The 25,046-nt window shown below is 43.6% G+C and overlaps 1 protein-coding gene and 1 long non-coding RNA gene across 2 annotated transcripts in view; both read right to left on the reverse strand.

Annotated features, from left to right (window-relative positions):
* Nucleotides 1-3,624, reverse strand: part of adamts16 (ADAM metallopeptidase with thrombospondin type 1 motif 16) — a 126,091-nt gene extending 122,467 nt beyond the window's left edge. Inside the window, exon 1 of the mRNA XM_008115056.3 lies at nucleotides 3,565-3,624. Coding sequence (XP_008113263.2) covers nucleotides 3,565-3,588 — 24 coding nt within the window. The 5' untranslated portion in view covers nucleotides 3,589-3,624. The remainder of the gene's footprint in view (nucleotides 1-3,564) is intronic.
* LOC134299017 (uncharacterized) overlaps nucleotides 1-15,076 on the reverse strand; it is a 252,780-nt gene extending 237,704 nt beyond the window's left edge. The window contains exon 1 of the long non-coding RNA XR_010006179.1: nucleotides 14,980-15,076. This is a non-coding gene — a long non-coding RNA (uncharacterized LOC134299017). The remainder of the gene's footprint in view (nucleotides 1-14,979) is intronic.
* Nucleotides 15,077-25,046: the final 9,970 nt, after the last annotated feature.

Here is a 25,046-nt window from a genome sequence, read left to right on the forward strand (position 1 = left end):
CCTATCAGTTCGAAAACATGCCAATGTGAGTAGAATAGGTACCGCTCTGGCGGGAAGGTAATGGCGTTCCATGCAGTCATGACGGCCACATGACCTTGGAGGTGTCTATGGACAACGCCGGCTCTTCAGCTTAGAAATGGAGATGAGGACCAATCCCCAGAGTCGGACACAACTGGATTTAACATCAGGGGAAACCTTTACCTTTACCTTTACCTGTTGTTTGTCTTTATATCCTTCCCTGCCCACAGCTTTCCATTAAGGCATTTTAAGGAGGCTTCCCACTTCCCGCTGAGAAGGATGAATGATGGCCTGGAGCTATCCTCTGGCTTCCTTAAAAAGCCCTCTCTTTTCTTTTGATTGTTACTGCAGGCCCTACCTGCATTTTTCCCCCTAACACCTTTCTGCTTCGATTTCAAATGCTTTCCTTAAAGCTGTTTCTACTTTACTTTAGAGGAGAGGTAACTAGGTGGTAATAGTTTTCTGATAATGAGGCTTTTCTTTTCTTTTGTTTTCTGGGATTACTATTATTATTAATAATAATGGTCTTTTAGAAGTATTTTCTGAAGGAGAGGAGCAGAGGAGAAAAAGAAGCTAAAAGAGTGACTCTCCAAGTCACTACACTGAAGCCAGGACACAACTGTGATGCCGAATAGGGAAGGAGGAACTGTGATTGGCTGCCACATGGTCCTGTTATGGATGGGAGAACGTAATAGCTGGGCCCTTGCTGTTAACAGAGCTGAAGAAGCCCATTTGACCGAAGTAAAATGGCTAAAATGGATCTATGCACAAATCTACTTTACACATCACAGTTGAATTGCTGTTACAAGATGCTCCAAAGACACCATACAGTACTTTGTGTGTGTGAGTGGCTTCAAGTTGCCTGCTGACTTTTTATATCTTGTATTTTAGTTAAATATGAAAGTTTTTAATTCCATAGAATTTTCACTTCTTTTTAAAAATAACATATATTTTGCTCATATTTTTTAGGTTTTTTTTCAGATACTGTACATGAGAACAAACTCTCAAATAACACTATACAGTAGAGTCTCACTTATCCAACATTCGCTTATCCAACGTTCTGGATTATCCAACGCATTTTTGTAGTCAATGTTTTCAATGTATCATAATTTTTTGGTGCTAAATTAATAAATACAGTAACTACTACATAGCATTACTGCATATTGAACTACTTTTTCTGTCACATTTGTTGTATAACATGATATTTTGGTGCGTAATTTGTAAAATCATTACCTAATTTGATGTTTAATAGGCTTCTCCTTCATCTCTCCTTATTATCCAACATATTTGCTTATCCAACGTTCTGCCAGCCCGTTTATGTTGGATAAGTGAGACTCTACTGTATAACAAAATTTGAAAACTTTGTGTTCCTAGATTGAAAGTGTTATTTCCCATTTAATTGTGTGGTACTTACTTTGAAAGTAGTTGTTATACTCCAGAAATTTCATTTTTGTGGCTATGTTGAAGTGGTTGAGACTCAATGAGATATTTTTTGAAAAACGATAGTAAAATGTACTGCTGGATGTCGTAAAAAACTTTTCCCATGTGTTTATGAAAGAATCAATTAGAAAATGGCATTTATAACTCGGGAACCAAAACATGTTACATAGTGTAATTTGTGATTTTATTTGCTTATGATTTGTTTTTATTGTTGAGTTTTATATTGTTTGTTGCCTGGGCTTGGCCCCATGTAAGCCGCCCTGAGTCCCCTTGGGGAGATGGGGCAGGGAATAATAATAATAATAATAATAATAATAATAATAATAATAATAATAATAATAATTTGAACCTGACCTATATGTGGCTTCTTTTTCAGAACAAGAATAGGCCTGTATTCCTGTGGAATTCTTGATACTAAAGCAAGTGTTATGTCCATCCCTCCTTAAAGCAGTGCTTCTCAACCTGTGGGTTCACAGGTGTTTTGGCCTACAACTCCAAGAAATCCCAGCCAGTTTACCAGCTGTTAGGATTTCTGGGAGTTGAAGGTCAAAAACACCTGGGGACCCACAGGTTAAGAATCACTGCCTTAAAGCAAGCAAGCAAACAAACCAGGATTCACCATATAGTTTGAAAGTAATTGTTATTGCATTCTTGACATTATTAAACAATGGTGATCCAAGAAAATTTTATATTATTTTTTGAAGTAAGGATGTTTTAAAGCATCTTGATAGACTGATGTACAGTGATAAATTATATTCCACAAATTGTCAATATTTGAATCTTTCAACCGAGAGGTAAAAAAGAGATTCCGACAAATCTAAAATACTTGAACCATGAGTTTTAAAGGTTTATATTCTAAATGTAAATTCAAATTTAGTTTTGCAAATGTGCATATAAGTTAAATGGTAATGTGAGGAAAAACAAAAAAACTTCAAGTATTTCTTTATTTAAATATTTCTATTTTGATCTCTATTAAGGCAAGCACACATATACAGTAGAGTCTCACTTATCCAACATTCGCTTATCCAACATTCTGGATTATCCAACGCATTTTTGTAGTCAATGATTTCAATACATCGTGATATTTTGGTGCTAAAATCATTATTGCTATTTTTAAATTGCTTAGATTTTAGCTTGTTTTTGTAAGCCACTCCGAGCCCTGGGGGAGTGTTTTTAAGATGTTTTTTAAAAGATATTTTAAAGATGTTTTTAAATTGTTAGATTTTAGCCTGTTCTTGTCAGCCGCCCCGAGCCCTAGGAGAGTGGCGGCATATAAGTTTCAATAATAAATAAATAAATAAATAAATAAATAAATAAATAAAGTAATTACTACATAGCATTACTGTGTATTGAACTACTTTTTCTGTCAAACTTGTAAAATCATAACCTAATTTAATGTTTAATAGGCTTTTCCTTAATCATCATCATCATTTAATTACTTATTAATCGCCCTCCATCCAAGATGCTCTAGGCGATTTACAAGATAAAATTGTAAAGGATAAAAATACTCATGATGATACTTTATTTATACCCCTCCACCATCTCCCCATGGGGACTCGGGGGTACATACATACAAATACATACATACAAACATCCCTCCTTATTATCCAACATATTTGCTTATCCAACGTTCTGCTGGCCCGTTTACGTTGGATAAGCGAGACTCTACTGTACTTTGCATTGGGCTGTAATTTCCATGTGGCTTTGCTGGTTTGGGATGATGGGAACTGTGCTTCAGCACTTCAAAACTGGAGTAAGATTTGTATTACCCTTCAGATGTTGCTGAACTGCAACTTAAAGTATTCCTCAACACTGGCTAAACTGGCTAGGGCTGCTAAGAATTGCAGTTCAACAATGTCTGGAGGGTCGTATAATTCTGACCCCTGCTGTGAGATAACAATACTGGCAGAGGAAAATATTTCCCCCCACAAAGCCACACACATATGGCCTAGAACCAATTTGCCAGATTCTGACCTCAGTTACATATTTCCTCCAGTGAATTTACCCTGCAGCTGTTTCATCTCTCATTCAGCAGTCTCCACACTTCCCCATTCCCTGTGCAGTTTGTCAAATACTTTTATTCCTTAAATACGGAACAAGCCTTACCAACTTAGCAGAACTTATCCACATCTCCTAGGACTGCTGCAAAAGCCAGGTGTGCTAGACTGGGTGTGAGAGCCCTGGGAAATTTACAGCTTTATCCCTCTGTGTAACTGATCTCACCACTCCCAGCTATCTGTGTGGTCCTGTGCTCAAGTCAGTATTTCTTCTCTCATCCTTTTTACTCCTTGCTGAAGAGGGAAGTCACAGAGCTCTCCATAACATAATTGGTGAATACAAACAGCCACTTAGGGATTCCTTGGAGATAATTTTTCCAAGGTTGCTAAAATGGTTATTTTCTCTGCTCCGTTCTTGGCAGAAAGTTCAGCTTACATGCAAGGTGCTATATAGCAGCCCGTAGCCCCGGTGGTGAAGTCCGTTAAAGCACTGAGCTGGAGACCGAAAGGTCCCAGGTTCAAACCCCGGGAGCGGCGTGAGTGGCCACTGTTAGCTCCAGCTCCTGGCAACCTAGAGGTTCGAAAACATGTCAATGTGAGTAGATCAATAGGTACCGCTCTGGCGGGAAGGTAACGGCGGTCCATGCAGTCATGCCAGCCACATGACCTTGGAGGTGTCTAAGGACAACACCGGCTCTTCGGCTTAGAAATGGAGATGAGCACCAACCCCTGCTAGGTTGGCAGAAGCTGGAGCTAACAGGGGCCGCTCCCGGGGTTTGAACCTGGGACCTTTCTGCAAGTTCAGCAGCTCAGTGCTTTAACACACTTCATAGAATCATAGAATCATAGAATAGTAGAGTTGGAAGAGACCTCATGGGCCATCCAGTCCAACCCCCTGCCAAGAAGCAGGAAATCGCATTCAAAGCACCCCCCAACAGATGGTCATCCAGCCTCTGTTTAAAAGCCTCCAAAGAAGGAGCCTCCACCACAGTCCGGGGGAGAGAGTTCCACTGCTGAACAGCCCTCACAGTGAGGAAGTTCTTCCTGATGTTCAGGTGGAATCTCCTTTCCTGTAGTTTGAAGCCATTGTTCCGTGTCCTAGTCTGCTGGGCAGCAGAAAACAAGCTTGCTCCCTCCTCCCTATTACTTCCCCTCACATATTTGTACATGGCTATCATGTCTCCTCTCAGCCTTCTCTTCTGCAGGCTAAAAAGCCCAGTTCTTTAAGCCTCTCCTCAAAGGGCTTGTTCTCCAGACCTTTGATCATTTTAGTTGCCCTCCTCTGGACGCTTTCCAGCTTGTCAACATCTCCCTTCAACTGTGGTGCCCAGAATTGGATGCAGTATTCCAGGTGTGGTTTGACCAAGGCAGAGTAGAGGGGGAGCATGACTTCCCTGGATCTAGACGCTATTCCCCTATTGATGCAGGACAGAATCCCATTGGCTTTCTTAGCAGCTGCATCACATTGCTGGCTCATGTTTAACTTGTTGTCCACAAGGACTCCAAGATCTTTTTCACATGTACTGCTGTCTAGCCAGGCGTCCCCCATTCTGTATCTTTGCATTCCATTTTTTCTGCCAAAGTGAAGTATCTTGCATTTGTCCCTGTTGAACTTCATTTTGTTAGTTTCGGCCCATCTCTCTAGTCTGTCAAGATCGTTTTGAATTCTGCTCCTTTCTTCTGGAGTGTTGGCTATCCCTCCCAGTTTGGTGTCGTCTGCAAACTTGATGATCGTGCCTTCTAACCCTTTGTCTAAGTCGTTAATAAAGATATTGAACAGAACCGGGCCCAGGACGGAACCCTGCGGCACTCCACTCGTGACTTCGCCACCCTTGGTACCATAAGACCACTTTAACTGCAGAACCCAGAGGATGAAAAAGCATCTCTATGAGTTACCTGGACCCTCCAGATGATTCTGTGGTATGCTTCCCCCAAAAGTTGACATACAGTGACATAGCCAGATGTTGCGTACTCCTTTTGGAGTGTGGGGAGCTTCAAAGGGTATGTGTATGGGGGTGTCCCCCAAAAAGGGACATACACATGTAAGAAAAGCCTGTATGTGTGTATGGCCTAAAAGCACCAGATCCTGTTTGATGTTGAAAGCTAAGCAGGGTCAGCCTTTGTTAGACTTTAATGACAGATCACCAAAGAATACCAAGTGCTATAGACTATATGTCGGAGGATGGCAGTGGCAAACCATCTTTTGCCTAACAAAACCTATGAAATCCTGAGTATTCCTTATTTATGAAGACCCTACAAAATTCATGCAGCTGTTATAAGTCAATAAGCAACTTGAACGCATGAACACATGCACATACATATATTTGCAGGTGATTTGAAGGCACACACACATGTTTCTAATAGAATGCTAACTAATGTGTTTGAAGAAGTAGACCTTTTTTTGCCTTTACACCTGAACAGTATTGCAAAATAAATGAGATGTATTTGTTTGGACTATTCCAGATAAGGAAAGTGCCATGATGTTCTGGCACCTGTTAAAACAAAATCCCTTGGTCTGGTTAATTTGTTTTTCCTTCTGTGTTAAAGGTGAAAGTACAATTCAGAGTAGTTCAGTGATTTGTGTGGTTTGACATCTCCCTGCTGAAAATCACACAGCGCTCTGGAGACAATTCTTGAGATGATGATTATGCCAATGCCTTCTATATTTTACTTGTTAATGGCAATGGGATGTATTTTGTTATTGCCCCCAGTGGCCTAGGGGATAAAAGCCTTGTGACTTGAAGGTTGGATTGCTAACCTGAAGGCTGCCAGGTTCGAATCCCACCCAGGAAGAGCATGGATGAGCTCCCTCTATCAGCTCCAGCTCCATGCGGGCACATGAAAGAAGCCTCCCACAAGGATAGTAAAACATCAAAACATCCGGGCGTCCCCTGGGCAACGTCCTTGCAGACGGCCAATTCTCTCACTCCAGAAGCAACTCCGGTTGCTCCTGACACGAAAAAAAAAAAAACTATACTGGCCATTTCCCGCAATCAGTACTTTAAAAATATCAAACATTTATATTTTCATGTTCAATAGTTTGCATTTGGATAACATTGTGGTCAAAGACTGCCACGAAAGAAAGCCTGTCCACTTATATCATTTTCTGGGTGGAATCTGCCTCCCACCTGTTCTTTGGCCTGAAACAAATATATGCTGGCTTTTATACTGAGATCTTTGTGATATCCAGTTAGATCTATAGTAGATCCAATTTTGGGGTTTGAAAATAGCCCAGGAAAGGATGATGTCTATAGGTTGTGTTCTGTTTTAGAGAATGTCCTCATCTATCTTTTAATTTTCTAGCATTTCCCCATAATTTCTTACATGGTACACACAAACACACAAACACTCAATCTATTTTGAGGAACACAGGATACCTGTACATTGCTGTCAATTAGCACTAGAAACTATTTGTCTGAAAACATCCCATCCATCAAGGTAACAATCTTGTTGTTGTATTTTAAACTAAGAGCTCTTTAAGGTAAAGTTAAAGGTTTTCCCTTGACATTAAGTCTAGTCGTGTTCGACTCTGGGGGTTGGTGCTCATTTCCATTTCTAAGCCGAACAGCCGGCGTTGCCCGTAGACACCTCCTAGGTCATGTGGCCAGCATGACTGCATGGAGCACTGTTACCTTCCTGCAGAAGCGGTACCTATTGATCTACTCACATTTGCATGTTTTCGAACAGCTAGGTTGGCAGAAGCTGGGGCTGACAGTGGGAGCTCACACTGCTCCCCAGATTTGAACCACCAGCCTTTCGATCAGCAAGTTCAGCAGCTCAGTGGTTTAATCTGTTGTGCCATTGGTGGCTCCAAGAGCTCTTTACAGACCACTTTAAAAGGTAGCCCCACAAAACATGCACCACAAACAGGATGTTAGTAAATAAAGGGTAACTATAGTCAAACAATGCACAACTATGGCCAGGTATTGTTCCAATCTTGCAGCTGATGAAATAATTGAAGCTGATTTTTAAAATCACTTTATAATCACAGAGGGTACTTGAGCATTTAATGACAATGTTGAACTCAAAGAAGCCTCCAATTTTAACCTGAATTCTTTATTAGTGTCTCTGTGTGTGCTTGCAGGCAAAAGCAATCTGCTGAAGGCATTCTTAGCTTATGTATTTTATTTTATTAATAATATTTGCCATCATGATCACATTCCCCTACTACATAGTCACTTAGCATAATAGAATATTGAGTTGAAAGAGACCACATGGGCCATCTAATCCAACCCCTGCCATGTAGGAAAAGCACAATTAAATCACCCTTGACAGATGACCTTTCAGTCACGAGTGTTTCATTTTCATATATGAAATACTGAAGGGAATGCGATTATGAAGGCCATAGTCCAAAATATCTGGAGAGTCATGCATTAAATCAAATCCTAAAAACTGTTAGCCCTAATATAGTCTCTCTCTTTCCAAATAATTACCTTTTACTTCACTGATTAATTTGTTGATCTTTGCACTTGTGGGAATAATTTAAAATTCTTCATTTTCCACTTCCCTGACAATTATTTTACATTTTAATTCAAAATAAAACAAAGTGCCATTTCCCACTGACAAAAATGAATTCTGAAAACAACAATATTTTCCTTAGGGACTTGATTCCCAGGCCAACATCTGGAACATCCTCAAGCAAACTGAATGCTATGACATGAAACTTTCCTTCTGAAAGTGAAATAATGGGCTTAACAGGGAATCTGTGAATTTTTTTAGACTGTGCTGTAACACTGAGCTTATTTTAACTTCTTTTGTTTTCCCACTTGCCAAGAATTTGCCCTATTTTTAGAAGACATTCAAAACTGTATCTTTGCCACCCCCAGCCCAAATATGTATACAGGAAATGCTTTAAATAAGGAATGGGGCCTATCAAGTTATTACTTTTATGTCTTATTAAAAGTTAAGCATATTTAAGTCTTGTTAATTTCACTTAGAGAACAAATGTTTTGCAATATGATATGAAATAAATTGTGATACTCCATATGCCAAGACTTTAAATTTTGAGGTCTACAGAGACTTGCTAAATAATATGAATAATAACAACATTTGTGCACTGTTTTAGAAAGCGATGTACAAAAAGATGAACAAAACCGACAATATGTACAATATATAAACAGACCCACATAGCAGATAAAATGGATAAGTATTTAAAGTATATATTTGCACTGCTGTAAAGACTGGTTACTGTAGTTAATTCCATATTACAGATATTTTCACTATTTTAGAAGGAAAAGTTGAGTCTAGCTTACAGCTACGTATCTGGGAGGGAGTTGATGGCTGAGGGACTTCATCATTAATAGATTTCACACGAAATTTATGTCACACCATCTGTCAGATGCCTTTGTGCTTTATAGATATTAAGCAGCCCTAAAGCAATTCAGGGGAGTCCAACAGTAATTACTGTAATGAAAATCAAACAGGAAAAATAAACGAAAAATGCAGAACATTAGAAGATTTCAATGGCTTCTCTGTGTAGTCTGACATGATAGTTGTTGGAGTGGTCGAGCATTTCTGTGTTCTCAAATAATATACTGTGTCCAGGTTGGTTCATAAAGTGCTCTGTTATGGCTGACTTCTCTGACTATGTTAGTCTGCAGTGCCTTTCACGTTCCTTGATTCATGTTTGGGTGCTGTGTTTGGTGGTCCCAGGGTGGGAGAAAGATAACAGTTCTTTCTCCCACCCTGGACCTTCCACAGATATATAAAACTCCCTTGCTTAGCTTTCCAATATTTTTTTTTTCATGTCAGGAGTAACTGGAGTTGCTTCTGGAGTGAGAGAATTGGTCGTCTGCAAGGACGTTGCCCAGGGGATGCCCGGATGTTTTTGATGTTTTGTGGGAGGCTTCTCTCATGTCCCCGCATGGAGCTGGAGCTGAAAGAGGGAGCTCATTCACGCTCTCCCTGGGTGGGATTTGAACCTGGCAGCTTTCAGGTCAGCAACCCAACCTTCAAATCACGAGGCTTTTATTCCCTAGGCCACCGGAGGCTCCACAAATATACCTCACTGTCGCACCTCAGGTTAGCTTCACCTTGCTATATACACCAAACTGCATACAGGTTGAAGTCTTTTTAGTTTATTAGAAAATAGAAGATAAAAAGTTCTTTAAAATCAAAAGTAAAGTTCCAAAAGATTGTTACAAAATAAAGCCTTAGAGAATAATCCAAGAAATCACAAGGAATAAACAAAGTCCCATTAGAGCATAACAAAGTCCCGTGAACATGAACCAATAGGCTACAAGATAATCCAGGAAAATGAGAGCTTGCTTCTTGGTTGAACGAAAGTTGCTTTGACAGAGGTTTGTCTCCAAACACACTGCTTTAATACCCTTTGCAAAGCATGAAAGCATTTCTTTGGCCTCTGACCACCTCCTTGTTTGCTATTCTCACACTCCTTTGAACCCTGAATTCCAAACGGTCAGCTCGATCTAAAGAATCAATTTCATCAAGGTCAGCCTGCTCATTAGCGTCAGCCTGCTTGCTATTACACTGAGAACTGTCCTCCTTTTCTGAGTCAATTTGCACCTGGCTAGTTTCAGTATCATCAACACCAACATCATTCCTCTACAACAGGAACATTTTGAACCTGATTTTGAACCTGAATCCCATAATCCTCGTCAGAGTCCATCTGAGGTTCCAGCTGAGTCACAACACTCACAACCTCTGAGGATGCCTGCCATAGATGCGGTGAAACTTCAGGAGAGAATGCTTCTGGAACATGGCCATACAGCCCAGAACATGCACAACAACCCAGTGATTCTGGCCATGGAAGCCTTCAACAACACATCAAGCTACTAAATGCTACAATGTATCAAATACCTTCATTTCCACATTCTCATATATTTCTTTTCTTCCTTTTTTATGCGAATGTGTGCATGAGTGCAGAAGAATGAATTAAAACAAATATGGCAAATAACCTTTCATGCCCTACATGCACCCACGGCAAGGCCCCTCTCCCTTCATCCCATTTTCTAAGAAATTATTTTGAAACACCACATGAACTCAGTCTTTTATGTTCTTATATTTTTATTATTATCTTGTTTTACTGAACTATATGAAAGAGAAAAGAAGCCTACATGAACTTGTGAACTTTAATCACTTCTTGAGCAATCTCATCCATTCCAGATAGTCTTTCCAGATTCTGTGTGGGAACCAGAGATGAGATATAAACTGTTGAACAAATAATCTTCCTACATGCCAGTGGGAGACCATCTGCCTGCCACCCGGAACTTTCCCTTTGGGGATCTCAGCTATTCGCTGGACAAAGGCTTTCTAAGATTCCCAACTTCCTATGATTGCACTCCCATCACCCATAGTCATTTCTAGGGGCTTTTCTTTGTCTTCCTAGCATGAGAAGATGTCTACGAATATAGTGCTCATTGTCTTTGCATCCAGGACTTGGTAGCTGCATAATCCTATCAATCATCTTTTCAGACTCGCATCATCTTCATTATTCCATTGCTACACACCCAGGGTGGACACTACCCCTTGGAGACCTCTCTGCCCCAGAGACCAACTCCGCCAACTCATTGGAAACCTCAGGGATTCCCTGCCCAGCTGGGAGGAGATCCCCAGCCATGTCATTGCCTCCTGCACCAATCAGATTGCAACCAGCTAAGGTCAGCCTCTCAACCATTCAGAGGCCTGGGAAATGCCGGCTGGCTTCTCGGCACTGACCAATCAGGGAGATGGGAGGGAATTTCAAAACATAGCAATGTTAATGCATGAAAAACATTGCTTTTTGCTTATGTTTTGTGCTTGTACCCTTTGAGCACCCATTGCTGTGCAAATGTTCCTTCTGCACAGATTGAAAAAACGCTTCTGTCTTGAAACAGCCCCTTTAGCTACAATGTTGGTTTTAATTTGAACAGAAACATATGTTCTCTCTCTATCACTCTCCTCCTCTCTACAGCAGAACTTTCTTGCAGAAAACCTTCAGAATTTTACCTTACTACAAATTCCTGGTTTCCAAGGGATGGAGTTGTGACAATTAAACCAGTATCAAACTATTATAACTATCTGTAACAATAGATATAGATATATTAGGTACAAATAGTGTACTGACATTAGCTCCAAAGATAGGTGAGGGCAAAGAGAACCTCTACAACTGGAGTCCTTTTCCTACTAAATGGAAAATCTGGGCTCCAACCCAAATAGTTTATGTGGCTATCATTCTACTATGTTTATGAAGGGAGATATATAAAATATTCAACAAATGCCAAGAGAAAAACCAAGCAATGATTCACACAGTACCACATGGGAGCTGGCAACTGTATAAAACAGCCCTATTCTAGCAGACTGGAACTAAATTCTTAGACATTTGTCTTGCTGCCAAGAAGTTGCATCATAGGGTTTTCCTCCAGATTCATGAAGGACCAGAATGATGTCTTGCATTTGAATTGATATTTGGTGTCAGAGAACCCAGTGATATTTCCTGACCTATTCATTTCATTGAACATATCACAATAATAGTTGTGACATTGAAATAATGAACTTGGATCATACCTGCTGTGCTTTGGTTGTTCAGAAATGTTTTGTTAGTCACCCACTTTCACTTGCTGTAAATAGTCTACTATTAATCTATTAGTTGATAGACCTGCTTCTTGTATGTTGAGGAATGGTTACTTCCAATATACTTTGCATGCATATAAAGCAAATACAGTAGAGTCTCACTTATCCAACATAAACGGGCCGGCAGAATGTTGGATAAGCGAATATGTTGGATAATAAGGAGGGATTAAGGAAAAGCCTATTAAACATCAAATTAGGTTATGATTTTACAAATTAAGCACCAAAACATTACGTTATACAACAAATTTGACAGAAAAAGTAGTTCAATACACAGTAATGCTATGTAGTAATTACTGTATTTATGAGTTTAGCACCAAAATATCACGATGTATTGAAAACATTGACTACAAAAATGCATTGGATAATCCAGAACGTTGGATAAGCGAGTGTTGGATAAGTGAGACTCTACTGTATTTACATTGCCAGTGCACCTTCATACAAAAACAAACTGAAAACTAACAAAAAACCCAAAGCAAACAAAACCAAAGCATAGCATTATGCCCAGTATTGCTATCTGAAACTTTTGACTGATCAAGGAAATGGGACCATCTTACACTGTTTGTTTGCTGCTCCTCCCCACTTGGAAAACAGGCATTTTGGGCAAAGACTCCCAGAATTTTCTAGTCAAATCTATAATTTTCAAGCTGTGTATTTGTTGAACTTAGACAGGAGGCTGGTCGGAAAACATTTTACACAATCTTTGATAGTATCTTGGGAATACAACTATAATTAGTAGGAGGCTGCAGAAACCCTAGGTTCCAGAATTTTGATGGATATTTGGATGGCTTCCAAATCTGATGGTGAAAACAAGAATATTTCATGGCAAGATTTCACACAATCTGGCTGATCAACAATGGTGTTTGGTACAAGAAATGTCAGTAAGAATCACACCATGACACTACATATATATAGAAAGAAGTATTCATCAGTATTATTTCAAGACAAAGAGCATGATATCCTGAAAGGGGCCACCCACCAAAGTGTCAAAAGACCTGCCATTATGAAGCTCAGTATTGTCAAGCATAATTAAAAAGAGTGTCTGGAAATGGAGGCTATTGTTGTGCCCAGAGCTGACACAGTTTGCTGTTTCTGGTCACGGTTTGTGCTGTTATTAAGTAGGCTATGTTTGACATCAGCCTCATCACACTAGAGCAATGGTTCCCACCCTTTGGACTTCCAGGTGTTTTGGACTTCAACTCCCACAGTTCTTAACAGCTGGTAAGCTGACTGAGATTTTTGGGAGTTGAAGTCCAAAACACCTAGAGGCCCAATGGTTGGGAACCACTGCTCTAGTGCGATAAGGCTGTATGATGTCATCCACAAACATAGTCTTAGTAGATATACCTACAGGACTGAAGATCCCACCTTTGTGATGGGCAAGAGAGTGCACTAGAAGAAATTCCCTGTCTTATGTACTTAAAATAATGCAAGAAGTGAACCCTGTGTAATGGACATAGCAATCCAACTGGTATAGATCTCTTCTCTTTCATAAGGAGGGAACGATGGTGCCAACTTGGCTTTTTTACATGGAACATTAACCCAAAATGTGATGATAATTGTAGTGGAGGGGATGGTGCTATAAAGGTGCTCAAGGAAACAGACATAACATAGTACGGCTTTGCACTACATCGCAAGAAGTTAGATATTTCATCTGATGGAAGGAAAGGAAGAAAAAGGCCACTAATTCCATGAGTTTTATGGGGCAAACAGAATCATTAGTCAGGCATCCTTTATATCTATATATCAATCTATCTCTCATCTGAGAGCAGATTACAACAAAAATACAGTAGAGTCTCACTTATCCAACATTCACTTATCCAACGTTCTGGATTATCCAACGCATTTTTGTAGTCAATGTTTTCAATACATCATGATATTTTGGTGCTAAATTCGTAAATACAGTAATTACTACGTAGCATTACTGCATATTGAACTACCTTTTCTGCCAAATTTGTTGTGTAACATGATGTTTTGGTGCTCAATTTGTAAAATCATAACCTAATTTAATAGGCTTCTCCTTAATCTCTCTTTATTATCCAACATATTCACTTATCCAACGTTCTGCCGGCCCGTTTATGTTGGATAAGTGAGACTCTACTGTAATGAAATAACTGAAACCATCCTTACAGTTCAAAATCAAAACCACTAAACAATGCAAATAGGTGAATCTAATACAATGCAACAATAACCTAATTATTTTTAAAGTTACTAAACAGGTTAAACAAGTATTTACAGTGAGCTTTGCTGTACTAACAGTGAAATGTCATAGCTGTTTACTCAGAAATAATTGTGCTTTGGATGGCATTGTAAAGATGTTAGGTTCACTACACATCATGTGCAATCTACAAAAGCCCAAGCATCTCTTTCCTCAATGTGAAGCAACTTTTAAGTGAGCTGAATTTAGGAAAGAATGTAGTAGGTTAAGTTTTATTATCACTTTTGTAAATCAGAACAAGTACATTTTTAAGTGTAACTCCAGCTACACTTAAAAACAAACTTACAGAACCTATCTTGTTCATAATTTGGGGACTGTGTGTATATTCATTTGCTCCTAAATACTTTCTCAACCTCTGTGAATATTATTTCCTCTTTTTTCTTCCTTCATGGATGCTTCTCTTTTCTCTGATGATCACATTGGGATACAGGTTATTGTTTTTTATTTGTTCAGTCGCTTCCGACTCTTCATGACCTCATGGACCAGCCCACACCAGAGCTCCCTGTCGGCCTGAACAGTAAATAAAATCAGAACAGTAAATAAAATCATAGGAACCAAGGGCAGCTAACGAATCTAAACAAAGGATGCCCTCAGGCAGGAAGCCAGGAGATGAAGATATTCAATGCTAATTAAGGTGATTAACTACAACATTCACACTGGCCTCCAACTAAGAGTTCTTCTCTCACCCTGGACTTTCCACAGATATATACAAACCTTCCTTGCTTAGTTTCTCCATACCTCACAACCTCTGAGGATGCCTTCCATAGATGTGGGCGAAACGTCAGGAGGGAATACTTCTAGAACATGGCCATACAGCCCAGAAAACATACAACAACCCCGATAAAGGTACTGTCTGAATATTCCTAACAGTATCCCAATTTGCTAATCTCTAGCACAGAACTTATTTCAACCCCCCCCCCCCCCACACACACACAATAAATATTTGGTGAAAGCTAGCCTCTTATTATCAGTGGTATCTCTGATATTAATGACACCCACTCCAAGTTTGAATTCAGTCTTTAAATTGCTATCCCAGATACTGAGCTATTTTTGATGACAGGGTTCAGCACCTTCAACAGCTTATCTAAAGTCTGGACTAAAAGCCTGGGCATATTCACTACCCCCACTGACATTGGAGTCACCAGCTGCTGTTTCTGCTCTTTGCTGCATATATAACTTTGCAATGTGCCATTCTTTACCCAAGGACTCTGGGCAGCCAGTCAATTCCATCACTCCCGGAGGTATTTGGAGCTCTGTGGGGGTGTGCCAGCAAAGAACCAAGCAGCAATTCTTCCTTATCAAGGTTTATCAGCAATCTTGTTGCTAAGCCTTTGCTGGGAAACCGTGAGTGGACAGAAAGAGAAGGGGAGAGTGATGTAGAGTTTTCATATCTGCAGATATGCCTCCTGCTTTTTCTTCTGTTAAATTGCATGCCACTGTAAGACACTACCTGTGCCAAGTGCTGTCATCCTGCAAGTAGTCTGAGCAAAAGCCAAATTGAAATAGAGGCCACTTGGCCTCCCCTTAATTGGCTGGGTGCCATAAAGAAATTGTCAGGTCCTGAAAATCTCAGGCAGCTAATTAAAAGGGACCACTCCATGAAAGCTGCTTGGCTCAGGACAGAGGCTCAATTGTGCATTGCATCATTCTGGTCAGCTAGAGTTAACCCCAGCTTGGCCCTTCATGGTACGAAGCAGTTATTCTGAGGAGAGGAGAGGGAAGAAAATGAAAGACTCATTTGTAATTATTTATCTGCCATTCGCATCCTATACTTAGCATGGTCACAAGTTACAGATTAGTTATGATGTTGGGCTCCCTCCCCCCAAACACTTATTGTCGGTCCAATTCTGTAATAGCACTGTTGGTGATAGACTTGGATTTTCCCCTTATTGTCTCCACCCCACCCTTCCTACCTCCCTCCTTTTCATTTCAAGCAATGCTGGGAGTGTATTCCAGACAGTTCCCCGGAGTGCAAATGTATTATGTTTTTCCACTCAATTGTAGCAGCATTTTGGACAACAAATTTACTTTTAATTTTGGTGTGATGAGATCGCATACATGAAGGTGCCTTTCTCTCATTTCATGTAACTTTAACTGGCCTATATCCTTCCAAATTAAATTTGTATTAGTACGGGGGTCTGAGAGAGGGCCCTGTGTTTTGAAGATGCTGCAAGAGACAGAGTGCTTCCTCATGCTCACAATTTTAGAGCCATTTGTTACACAGAATGCTCATCAGACTACATTCTGTGGTGGGGGATCCTTTCAGTGGCAATCTGCCAGCCTGTTGTCAGGACTGGGTTTTGTTCTCATTCCTTCATGAGGCTCAAAGAAAGAAAATATGTTTAGGATGTATCTACACTAGGCGGATTAGCCCAGGGTAAGTCTGGATTACGTGCTGCCCAGATGTGCTGGGACCACATTTGTACCAATGGACTATCACATCCTTTGGGTCATTGCTGTCATTGCTTTTAGCCAGTCACAGAGTTCCTCACCATGACAGTTGCCTTTGCTGATGTCTAAATGGGACACCTATATGATCAGCAAAAAGGGGTGGGCCAATCAGCAGTGGTGTCCCCAATGGCCAAAGGCTTGGGTGGAACCCTGTGGCCAGCTAGGAATGGCAGTGGAGGTGACACAGACATGATCCATCACCTTTCCCTGTATTGATGGTGGCATTGTCTGGATAGTGGATAAGGACAAATCAGAACCAACCCAGCTGTTTGGACTGCTTTGAAGGCCTGAGATACTCCAGAGTTTCCGCCAAATTGCAGATTATCTACTGATTTTGCCTAAAGCAGGGCAATGTAGACAGACAGACAGACAGACAGACAGACAGACAGACAAACGCACACCCCACAAACCAACCAATAACAACAAGATACTTTAAACCACTGTGGTCCCTTCAGGGTGAGCAGAGGCGGTCCAACAGCGAGGCTAAGTAGGTGCCGCCGTTGGCGCACACCAACAGAGGGCGCACTCGAGGCGCCCCCGTGAAAATGTGATGCCGCCGCAGCCCCGCCATCGCCCACCGCCACTTCTCTTTTGTTTTTCCGTGGCAGAATTCCTGCGTTTTAGGATATTGTGTGAGCGAGCAACCCTCTGCGCATGCACGGAAGAGTCCCATCAGCCATTTTGGATGATGGGACCCTTCTGTGCATGCACAGAGATTCCCTCGCTCTCGCGTCACAGGTGTCACGACCCAGGCTACAGAGCACCAATAACCATACGCAGAAGCCAGAAACTATCTAATATCTTTATTAAGGAAATATATAAAGTTAGTAAAAGCAAATGTAAAAGATAGTCCAGAAGCAGACCTTTCAGGAAAGGTCAAAATTAGTCCAAGGAAATAATGTCCAATATGAAATATTAAGGTCCAAAGTTGTAATCCAATAACCGAAACACTCACTTTGCCAAGCAAAGTGAGGGGAGATGACAAGGTCCTTTAGTCCATAAAACTTGAGCGTGGCTAGGAAATATCTTGATACTAGAAACAAGGCTTGAACGTGGAACAAGATAACTAAGAACAAGAACAAGGTCCGTGGAATAACTTGGTAAAATCCGTGAAACAAGGCAAGGATTAGTCCTGGGAAACAAGGCAAGGTCCGCAGGTAAACAAGGCTGGGAAGCAAGGCGAAGGCTGGATAGCAAGGCAAGGCTTGAGCATGAGCGAGGCTTCAACCGGAGCGCGCTGTCCAGACACAACTCGCTCCGTAGGCTGACGAATTGACTCCGCGAAGTTGCTACGCGGGCAAAACACCTATATAGAGTCCAACTTTCTCACCAAAGCGGTTCTCTGGGAATCAGAAACGAAAGCTAAACTCTGAGACCAGATGTTAAACTCCTTAAAGATTCTCACGAGAACCAGTGTTAATTGGCAACATTCTTAGCTGCTATCCTCGCACTCCTGCGCGAAGCTGAATCCAAACTTCTCTGTTGTTTACAAAACTCCCGGCGCAAGAACACGGGAGAAGTAGGCTCTGGGGTTGTTTGACATACTTCTGGGGCACAACTTTCTTGCAGGTGCAAGGTTCCCAGATCTGCCTGGGAAAGATCTGGCTGAGAGGAATCCAGTTCAGACTGGGAAGGTAAAAAACCCAAGTTTTCATCTTCATCAGGAATTACAATGTCCTGAGCAGGACTGCAAGGCCCATGGTTCATCACACTATCCCCCTCCTCAGGGCCCCTCCCAAACTGGGATCCTCTCCCCGAGGCGCGAGGTCGCGGTTTGGTGGGATAGGTCAGATGAAAGCGACGGGTTAGATCAGGAGCATGGACTGTGGAGGCGTCTTCCCAAGAGCGTTCCTCAGGCCCAAAACCCACCCAGTCAATGAGATATTGTAGGCGGCGGCGATGAAAGCGAGAATCCAAAATGTCCTCAACCTCAAACTCCTCCTCCCCATTCATCAAAACAGGAGGGGGGGCCGGTTGGTCTGTATCAGGACGCACACCATCCGCCGGAAGGAGCAGGGAACGGTGAAACACTGGGTGGATGCGCATTGAACGCGGAAGTTGGAGTTTGAAAGTCACGGGGTTTAATTGCGCCACCACTGGATAGGGGCCGATGAAACGGGCATCTAACTTCCGGCAAGGGCGGTGGGAGGGCAGAAAGCGAGTGGACAGAAAAACCCGATCTCCTACCTTGATTTCAGGGCCCGGCTGGCGGTGTTTGTCAGCGTGGCGTTTATAGTCCTCTTTGGCTTGGTCCAGTTGCTGGAGCAAAAGTTGTTGCACCGCTGTGAGTTCCTGCAACCAATCCTCTGCTGCGGGAACTTCTGAAGTTTCAATGACAGGGGGAAAGAAACGTGGATGGAAGCCGTAGTTTGCAAAGAACGGCGTTTCTTTTGTAGAAGCTTGAACTCCATTATTGTAGGCAAACTCAGACAGTGGTAACAGAGAAGCCCAATTGTCCTGTTGGTAGTTTACATAACAGCGAAGATACTGCTCCAAAGTGGCATTGGTGCGCTCCGTTTGCCCATCTGTTTGGGGATGATGAGCTGAAGATAAGCGAGAGTCTATGCCCAGTAGTTTTTGTAGTGCCTTCCAAAAACGAGAGGTGAATTGAGATCCACGGTCTGTGACTAAACTCTTGGGCAATCCATGTAGTCTGAAAACATGCTGAAGAAATAGATCCGCAGTTTCTTTGGCCGTGGGGAGGCCTTCGCAGGGAATGAAATGGGCTAACTTGGTGAAAAGGTCCACCACCACTAAGATCGTGGTGAATCCACAGGAAGGTGGTAGGTCAGTGATGAAATCCGCGGAAATTATTTCCCATGGGCGAGATGGGGTAGGAAGGGGGTGTAAAAGCCCTGAGGGCTTTTCCCTTCGTATCTTGGAGCGCTGGCATACTGGGCAGGTGTTGACATATTTTTCTACATCCTTGCGGATCTTGGGCCACCAAAAATCCCTTAGGATCAAATGCATAGTTTTAAATAGTCCGAAGTGTCCTGCTGGTTTGCAGTCATGACACAGGCGAAGCGCTTTCTCCCTGCCCGGTCCGGGTGGGATATAAACATGATTTCTATAGCAGAGCAGCCCATCTTTAAGCGAAAAGGGAAAATGCAGACCTTGGCGAAGTTGGTCCTGCGCCCAGGCATCTGCTTGCTGACTAGCCCTGATTTCTTGAGCACAGATGGGTCCTGGAGTAGGGGAAGTTGAACCAATGGGAATGGATTTGGTGTTCCCCACCGTGAGCGTGGCAAAGTTCTCGGGTTGTAGCAGTTGGGATTCAAAGGTCTCCTTGCGTCCTGCAGCGTATTCCGGTTTACGTGACAGGGCGTCTGCTTGCTTGGTTTGGGCTGGGGTCACATAATGGATCTGGAAGTTGAAACGTTCAAAGAATAAAGCCCAACGTTGCTGCCTCTGGTTTAGTTTGCGGGCAGTTCTTAGGTGTTCTAGATTACGATGATCAGTGTGGACTTCAATGGGAAATTTGGCCCCTTCTAGCCAATGTCTCCAAGTTTCAAAAGCTGCCTTTATGGCCAGTAGTTCTTTTTCCCAAATGGTATAATTTTTCTCTGGTGTGGTTAGTTGACGGGAGTAAAAGGCACAGGGATGAAGGTGGTCTCCCACCGGTTGTAAGAGTACAGCCCCAATTGCCACATCCGAGGCGTCCGCTTGCACAACAAAAGGGGTTCCAGGATCTGGGTGCTGTAGAATTGGCTGGGACGTGAATAATTTCTTTAGTTGCTGGAACCCTTTCTCTGCTTGATCAGTCCAGCGGAAGGGCTGTTTTCCACGGATGCAGCTAGTGATTGGGTCAGACCAGTGGGCAAAATCTGGAATGAACTTGCGGTAATAATTCGCGAACCCCAAGAAACGCTGCACCTCTTTCTTGTTAGTTGGCGCCCGCCATTCCAATACTGCTGAAACCTTGGCTGGATCCATGGAGAGCCCTAAAGGCGAGATGCGGTAACCAAGGAAATCTACCTCTTGTAGATCAAAGGCGCATTTTTCCAGTTTGGCATAAAGTCCATGATCCCGCAATCGTTGTAACACCATTTTGACGTGGTTCTCATGTTCTGATTGTGATCTAGAAAACACCAAAAAATCGTCCAGGTAGATTATCAAGAACCTGTCCAGATAGTCCTGAAAAATGTCATTGACAAAATGCTGGAACGTTGCGGGGGCTCCGCATAAACCGAAATTCATAACTCGGGACTCGAATAATCCGAATTTGGTCTGGAAGGCGGTCTTCCACTCGTCCCCTTCCCTGATGCGAACTAAGTTGTAAGCCCCCCGAAGATCCAGCTTGGTGTAAACCTTGGCTCCTCGAAGCCGATCCAGTAGATCCGAGATTAAGGGCAGGGGATAGCTGTTCCGCTTGGTGATATTGTTCAATGCTCTGTAGTCCACCACCAATCGTAGTTCCCCTGACTTCTTCTTCACAAACATCACTGGAGAGGCGGCTGGGGATTGAGAGGGTCTGATGAATCCCTTGCGAAGGTTTGTCTCTAGGAATTCCCTGAGAGCTTCTTGCTCTGGTTCAGTCAGGGAGTAGAGATGCCCTCGCGGGATCGGGGCCCCCTCCACCAAGTCAATGGCACAGTCATAAGGTCTATGTGGGGGTAATTTCTCGGCTTCTTTCTCATTGAATACATCCCAATACTCGGAGTACTTCTTTGGCAAGGTGATGATGGGCTCGGTGTCTGTGGCATGGCATACCTTGGCTACGAGGCAATGGTTTTGGCAGTACGGTGAAGCAAACTGCAGTTCTCTGTTGGACCAGGAGATGTTAGGGTCGTGGAGAGTCAGCCATGGAATTCCCAAAATCACAGGGAAATGGGGAACCTCGGTAACAAAGAAGGAAATCTCTTCCATATGTTCTCTTATCCACATCCTGGTGGGTTCCGACCATTGACTTACGGGGCCCGTCTTGAGGGGGCGGCCGTCTATGGCTTGCACCACACGGGCATTCTTGAAATCATGATATTGTAATCCCAGAGAGTCGGCATACTCTCTATCAATGAAGTTGTTGGTAGCTCCAGAGTCTATCATGGCGTGGATCATGACGGGTCCCCTTTTTGCTGACCATAATGTGACCACGAGAAGGAACAGGACCCCGGTTGGCGGCTCTTGAATGGATTTTTTGACCGGGTTGGCGAGCCTCTCTACACCCGGTCGTTGGCTTCCCCCGCCGGCTGTGTGCCAGTCGGCTCAGACGTCTTCGTCTCCGTGGAGGACGCCGCCGCAAGCCGGGCGGCAGGCTTCCCCTTGGCTGGGCACTCTCTGGCGAAGTGGCCCCCGTTCCCGCAGTACCAACAGAGGTTTAAGCGTTGACGACGGGCCTTCTCGGCGGCATCTAGTCTGGGACGCACATTGCCCAACTGCATCGGCACCTCCTCGCCTCCTCTGGGGTATGGGGTTGGCGGTGGGGGTCTCCACACTGGACGTGGCTGAACGCTGGCGGGAGCGGGGGGTTTTGCCCCGGCTCTACTGCCCTGGCCTCGAACCCACTGTTTCCTGTTGGCAATCATGACTTCAGCCCGTAAACATTGATCAATGAGTGCCTCGAGGGTCTGGGGAGGATCCACCTTGGAGATTTCTTCCAGCATTTCAATGTTGAGACCCTCCCGGAATTGTCCTCTGAGGGCTACATCGTTCCAGCCGGTGTTGTGGGCCAGCACTCGGAACTCGGCTATATACTGAGACATAGGTCTGTCTCCTTGGAAAAGGCGACGGAGTTTGTGGCCGGCTGCCTCCAAATTGTCCTCGATTCCCCAAGTCTCCTTGAGGTGGTCCAAGAAATGTTGCGCTGATCTTAGGTGTGGAGAGGCTTGGTCGAACAGTGCCGTCGCCCAGTTGGCCGCTGGCCCGTCTAGAAGACTGTAAACCCATGCCACTTTGATGTCTTCTTGGGGAAACTCGGCATCACGGGCCTCTAGATAAGCTTGACATTGGCGACGGAAAACATGAACCTTGGAAGCTTCTCCAGTAAACTTGGTAGGCAACGCCATGGCCGGGAGGCGGATTCCGCGCTCCCGCAAGCCCTTTATTTCTCCATCCTGGGCGTTGAGTCTGTCGCGGATGCGATCCACTTCGTCCTTGCTGATGGTGTAGCTCAGTGGCTGCCCACCGGGTACGGTTCCGGTAGACATTCTGGCCAAGGTTAATTGGTGCTTAGGGTGGCGGAGTCAAACTGTCACGACCCAGGCTACAGAGCACCAATAACCATACGCAGAAGCCAGAAACTATCTAATATCTTTATTAAGGAAATATATAAAGTTAGTAAAAGCAAATGTAAAAGATAGTCCAGAAGCAGACCTTTCAGGAAAGGTCAAAATTAGTCCAAGGAAATAATGTCCAATATGAAATATTAAGGTCCAAAGTTGTAATCCAATAACCGAAACACTCACTTTGCCAAGCAAAGTGAGGGGAGATGACAAGGTCCTTTAGTCCATAAAACTTGAGCGTGGCTAGGAAATATCTTGATACTAGAAACAAGGCTTGAACGTGGAACAAGATAACTAAGAACAAGAACAAGGTCCGTGGAATAACTTGGTAAAATCCGTGAAACAAGGCAAGGATTAGTCCTGGGAAACAAGGCAAGGTCCGCAGGTAAACAAGGCTGGGAAGCAAGGCGAAGGCTGGATAGCAAGGCAAGGCTTGAGCATGAGCGAGGCTTCAACCGGAGCGCGCTGTCCAGACACAACTCGCTCCGTAGGCTGACGAATTGACTCCGCGAAGTTGCTACGCGGGCAAAACACCTATATAGAGTCCAACTTTCTCACCAAAGCGGTTCTCTGGGAATCAGAAACGAAAGCTAAACTCTGAGACCAGATGTTAAACTCCTTAAAGATTCTCACGAGAACCAGTGTTAATTGGCAACATTCTTAGCTGCTATCCTCGCACTCCTGCGCGAAGCTGAATCCAAACTTCTCTGTTGTTTACAAAACTCCCGGCGCAAGAACACGGGAGAAGTAGGCTCTGGGGTTGTTTGACATACTTCTGGGGCACAACTTTCTTGCAGGTGCAAGGTTCCCAGATCTGCCTGGGAAAGATCTGGCTGAGAGGAATCCAGTTCAGACTGGGAAGGTAAAAAACCCAAGTTTTCATCTTCATCAGGAATTACAATGTCCTGAGCAGGACTGCAAGGCCCATGGTTCATCACAACAGGTAAGGCACCCAAGCCACTCGTCCGCGCAAGCGATGGAAGGCCTGCGCACAGGAGCCCGGCTCCTGCGCGCAGGGCTTCCATCGCTCACGCGGACGGGCAGCTTGGGTGCCTTACCCGTGCCATGAGAGCGAGCAAAGCTCTGCGCATGCACACGAGTCCCGTCATCCAAAATGGCTGATGGGACTCTTCTGCTCATGAGCAGGGGTTCGCTCGCATGGTGATGTAAGGCACGCTACATGGCTTACGTCACCACGCGAGTGAATCCCTGCACATGCGCAGAAGAGTACCATTGGCCATTTTGCCTGATGGGGCGGGAGCCAATGGTTCCCCCCGCCACCACCACCGCCGCTAGCGATATGTGCGGGGCCTTTGGGGGGTGCAATTTCGGGGGGGGGGGGCGGCCACTAGGTTCACCTACAAGGCGAAATTACCTAGGGCCGCTTCTGAGGGTGAGTATGGTGTTTTGGGCCAGTGCTGACAGCCCTTAGACTCACTTTGCAGTGCAGCTACCACATTTAGCTTGGAAAGAGAACATTTAGGAAATGATAGCTATCTTTAACAATATGAAGGAATATCATGTAGAGCAGTATGTCTTAACCCGTGAATGTGGAAAACTGCTAAAGTGACTGGCACCATATTTGTGTCAATTGCCTACAACCATTTCTATCTTGAAACATTTCTAAACCAGCAGCCAATAGGCCACAGCCAGCACTTGTCCCTTAGTCCCCATCTATGCTGCCATATAATCCAGTTTCTGATCCTAGATTATTTACATTGAACTGGATTATATGGCATTGTAGACTCATATAAACCAGTTCAATGCTGATAATATGGGATCGGAAACTGGATTATATGGTAGTGTATAAAAGGTAAAGGTAAAGGTTTTCCCTGACGTTAAGTCCAGTCGTGACCGACTCTGGGGATTGGTGCTCATCTCCATTTCTAAGCCGAAGAGCCGGCGCTGTCCATAGACACCTCCAAGGTCATGTGGCCAGCATGACTGCATGGAGCGCCATTACCTTCCCGCCAAAGCGGTACCTATTTATCTACTCACATTTGCATGTTTTCGAACTGCTTGTTTGGCAGAAGCTGGGGCTGACAGCGGGCGCTCAAGCGGCTCCCGGGATTTGAACCTGGGACCTTTCGGTCTGCAAGTTCAACAGTTCAGTGCTTTAACACACTGAGCCACCGG

The sequence above is a fragment of the Anolis carolinensis genome, chromosome 4 (assembly GCF_035594765.1).
Source record: "Anolis carolinensis isolate JA03-04 chromosome 4, rAnoCar3.1.pri, whole genome shotgun sequence".
NCBI classification, from domain to species: Eukaryota; Metazoa; Chordata; class Lepidosauria; order Squamata; family Dactyloidae; genus Anolis; species Anolis carolinensis.